This window comes from Pteropus vampyrus, unplaced genomic scaffold (assembly GCF_000151845.1).
Source record: "Pteropus vampyrus isolate Shadow unplaced genomic scaffold, Pvam_2.0 Scaffold93, whole genome shotgun sequence".
Lineage (NCBI taxonomy): Eukaryota > Metazoa > Chordata > Mammalia > Chiroptera > Pteropodidae > Pteropus > Pteropus vampyrus.
The window spans coordinates 1,582,603-1,587,533 of NW_011888874.1; the positions used below are offsets into that span (position 1 = coordinate 1,582,603).

General features: G+C 36.8%; 1 protein-coding gene across 1 annotated transcript in view; it reads left to right on the top strand.

Annotated features, from left to right (window-relative positions):
- SPHKAP (SPHK1 interactor, AKAP domain containing) overlaps positions 1-4,931 on the top strand; it is a 105,789-nt gene that overhangs the window by 73,447 nt on the left and 27,411 nt on the right. The window contains exon 5 of the mRNA XM_023532937.1: positions 4,428-4,683. Coding sequence (XP_023388705.1) covers positions 4,428-4,683 — 256 coding nt within the window. The remainder of the gene's footprint in view (positions 1-4,427; positions 4,684-4,931) is intronic.

Sequence of the window (4,931 nt, forward strand, 5' to 3'; positions counted from 1 at the left end):
GACAATGCTACACCTGAAGCTTCTGAAACCCAATTGCCCATACAGATCATCCATTATAGATTTCCACTGAGCTCCAATATTATTCATCTGTGTAGTACTGGAGGGATTTTCAAAATGAATTGTACTTAGGATTTCATTTGATGAATTATGGTGCAGAGCCCATCTGAGAGAGAACAGGAAAGACCAAAGCAAGTTGACATCTTAAGAACTGTGAGTTCGAAGATTTGTGTGAGTGATTTGAGACAGTCTTCTGCTATGGCTAAGAGCAGACACTTGGCACTGATTTAGCTACATAAACTTTTGCATGAGGTGCTAATATTCTTCTTTGGGTCTCAGGCTACTTATGTGTCAAAAGAAAAGTACCTAATCCATATGGGGTGTTGTGGGGAGTAAATATAGTGACATGTTACATATATTCGGTCTTTAGCATAGTGCTTAGAACATAGAGAAAAAGCAATGGTGATTATTTTATTATCATTATAATTATCGACTTTATTAGAACAGGTGATTCTTAGTCAACATGTCTCTTATTCCAGGACTTAAGTGGAAAATAATTCCCAAACTACTATGCATAACTGTGGTGTGACAGTAATTTTTAAATGTTTACTCTGAGAAATTTAAAACTAAAGAAATTTTAAATCTTTGCGTGTAAGGAATTTTCTCTTCCAATCTAAACCTTTATGCTCTGATTTAATTTACCATAGATTAAGTGATCTATACTATGAATAGTTACATGAGTATATTGTTTTTGCGAGTAAATAGTTTGGGAGCAGTGCTTTGGAAGTGAAAGGAAATCATCTAAACTAAGGAAGATTCTCGCTCTGTAGAGATTGGTCAACGTATCACCAGATCTCCCAAAACTTATCAACTCCATGAATGTTCAACAGCCAAAAGAAAATGAAATTGTCCTCTTAAGTGGGTTAACATCTGGAAATCTCCAAACAGACTTTGAAGTTTCTCAGGTAAGAAATATAAGTTCTTAATAAAGTATTTACTAGTGGTAAATTATCTGTGATCAGCCGTTGGCACAAATCAGTGTGAACCCCAAGTAGATGCTACACATAAACTTCTATAGCATAAAAAATCAAAAAATGTCTTTGTACTCAAGAATAATCTTAATTTATATTTCTCCTAAATATTGCCACTTAGAGTTTGACAGAACTTCCCTTATATTAACTCCTAACACATTATTTTCTCAAATTCATGATGCTAAATGGCATTCAAACTAGGATAGACACACTAGGCATTGACTGTTAGCTTGGTTTTTTACAAATCTACTAGATAATAAAAAACAGAATTGTCTTTTGTTTCAAGAACAATACTAGAATTCTAATTCATACTGTGTAGTCACAGAACCCCACAATTCATTCTTTCTGGGTGTTATTTATTTCTTAGAATGCACCAAACAGGCAAGCTAATAAAAACAGAATAGCCACCCCTAAGATGCAAAGGGCATTTCCTGGGCCCAAAGAATGAAATTTCCAGAAGAAAAGAGTTTCACTGAAACTAAAGTAGGAATTAAAATTACTCTCATTCAACATACTTATATTCGTTATTAGATAAATAATTATACTCTTTACTTAAAGAAAAACAAAAATTTTAAATTGTTTAATGAATTTATAGAAAAACATATAAAATATTTCTAAAGGCACACTATATAAAAGATTGCTAATTTTTCTTAACTAAGATATGCTGATAGTGATAGCTATAGATTAAGATAATGAGCGCTTTGTTTTCCTCCAAATTGTTGTTTCTGGGGTTTTAGTTTTGCTGAATATTTTTTGAATATTCTATTCTTCAGTCTTTCAAAATATCAAAAAATTCAGAGACAATATGCTTTGGGGTACAAGTTGAACAAGAAAGAGTAAATGCCTCTTCCAGGTGGCTCCCAGCAAAAGTCTCATCATATCCTGTTGGCTCTCATGTGTCATTTCTAAATCAATCACTATAGCTCAAGGAATGTGATGTTCGGATTGGCCAGGCTTGAGTCACATGACCGCCTTTGCAGTTGGAAGTGAATTAACTCCATGTAAATTACTTGGACTATGAATGGGCCAGAAAATGGTACCCCACAGGGTATGAGAACCAAAGGAAGGTGAATGTTTGGTAACAAAAGCAACACAGGCATTCATTAGGGTAAACGGAAGTAGAATGGCCCAGGACTCCTTAAAGATCACCCACCAAAAATATGTTTAAAATTCCGCAGTTTTCCTAAGAGCTATCGAGAATGGCCTATGAGCTACAACAGAAACACTTCAAACTTCTTTGTTCCAAAGGTCCCCATCACTTCCTATGTATCACTTCACCCACGGCAAGGCTAACTGGTCCTTTCAAGGTCACACAAATATAAGGTGGAAGAGCCAGCATTGCAAGGCAGGTTTGTTGGACTCTAATTCCTATGTCCTTTCTGATTTTCCCCATGGCCTCCTGGTCTAACCAATAAAAATCCAGCATCAGCTTAAGACACATGTAGTTTGTAAGGATGGTGGGTTGCACCTGGACCTCCTCAAAATCAGGCATGCTCAGAGAAATGATGTCTTCATTTCACAGAACAGACAGCCACAGGAGTAGATCTAATGGTTGTGCATCATGAAGATCTCAGAAAAATGTTTTTATGTGGGAAAAGAACTGATTTATTCATATTTTCCACTTAGTATTTTACTTGGTTATTATAATGATAATTTATTGTAAGATTTTGTAGAGTCTTATCTTAAGACTACTAAGGACAGTTTGAGGAAGAAAAAGGTAACTATTGTACCAGCTCCTGATGTGTTGCTCACTGGTATGTATTCAGTAGTCTTTTAAGACACACATGCATAGATAGTTATGTATGTGTTTATACATATTTAATAATATCTGCAAGAAATGAGGTCCAAGAAAATACCAAACTATAAATAAGTAACTCCATGAGAGCAAGATATCTGATTTATTTACCACGGTATCCTCAGCACCCAGGTAAGTGCATAGCACTTAGTAGGTGTAAAATAAATATTCGTTGAATGAATGAACATGTAAATAAATGAAGGGTGTTATAAATATTTTCCTGCATTTTTACAGTTGTATAATTTGATTGTAAAATAATGTAGCAATATGAAAAAGCAGCAATCAAATCATTTACTGAGGTAAAAAGATAAAAAACATGAATTACCAAAGAGAAAATTGCTCATAGATAACAAAACTCCTCAGGCAGCAGAAAAAGCACTCTCTACATTAGCTTTGCAACAATATTGTACCTTTCTTGCCCAAAGGAGCCTTGCCAGTTTTGTAAATGCATGATTACTCTTGATATCCTTACTTTTCCATTCTGGTACCTTATTTTGCTTTAAAAAACAAAAACCAAATATTTTCATTCTACTTCATCTTCCTTTAATTTTTTCAGATATGAAAAGAAACTACTTTGCATTTGAATAGTCCTTTGTAAGATGTTTTCATATTATTTCATTAAATCGCTATGACTAATCTCTGAGAACACAGAAAGTGTATTTTGAGTGGAGAGGCATCTTCATCTTATAGACTAGGAAACTAAAGTTAAGAGAAGTGAGGTAACCTGTAATGTGGATTTCTGAAAATTTTAAGCTGACCACCAAAACTCTGGCACTGTAACTTTGTGGGTTAAAGATGCCAAGTGGCTTGTTTGTTCCCTTCCTCATGGGGTCTATAAAAACATTAGCTATGCCCTTGGGCCTGATTTAAACATCTCCAATTAACCCAGTTCAAGTGGCCTCTGCCAATATCTCCGTCCTCACTTATGGATTAGCAGAGAATCGACTTTCAATGAGACAAGGTAGCCAAACTGAGAATATCCTTAAACAAATAGGTACTGGTTATAGTCGACTAAGATGAGATTCGGCCTTGCTCAGCTGCTCTGACATTGCCTATCTATGAAAACATGGATTGTGGTACCTACAAAATAATTTGCTCCAATTTGCAAAACTACCCTCTATCATAAAGATACAAAAAGAGTTTACCTTTTTCTTTGGTAAAGCCAATTAGCAAGCACAGATGGGCTATGATCTTCCTATACCAGCCCTTAAAAGCCCAATCGCCTTTTGTTTCATTGCAGCTGTGGTCCAGCTCAGTTCCAGCCTCCTTCTCCTATTTTAATAGCTTCCCGTAAAGGCTCCCTTACCTGTTTAACTCTGCCTGAAGCAATTTTTTGCTTAGACAGAAGGGAACAAAAATATGTAACACGACTGGTCTATTTTCTCCTAAGTCAAATTTTCTTCTAGGTACCCTGTGTTCCCAAACATCATTTGAAGTTTTATTTTCGAGAAGTTCATCATCATAAGCCCAGAAGATATTCCAAATATTTTTAAATGTCTCCACTCCTTCTAACGGAAGAGATCGGTGGAAGAAGAATAAAGGTCAGAGTCAATGGTTTTCTGTTTTTTCTTTGAATAAATGCCTTCTTTTCTCTCCACGTTTAGTGTCCTTGGCTGCCAGATATCTGCTTGGTCCAGTGTGCGAGAGGGAACAGACCAAACAGTACCAACTGCATCATCTTCGAAATCAACAAATTTTTGATTGGTCTGGAACTGGTGCAGGAGCGGCAGCTCACGCTGGAGGCAAGCGTCTCGAAACTGGAGGATGACACAAACTGTTCCCTGTCTTCAATCGAGGACGACTTTCTCACCGCATCTGAGCACCTGGAGGAGGACAGCGAGGTGGAAGAACACATGAACGGTGAGGACGCTCCAACATAGCAAACGCGCGTTCTGAGATTAGTCTTCCTGTAAAGACGACTGGATGAAATTTTGGAAAAGTTTCGGGCCACGTCAGTTTGGCTGACACATCACAGACTATGCTAACTGAGTTGAGGGAGGGAAGGAGGGTAAGAAAACACTGGGTGAAGATGCTGACTGATGCACTTGGATTTAATGGTTCGATGGCTCCATCCTCCCCAAGGATGCCTTAAGGATGCCGAAGGAAAT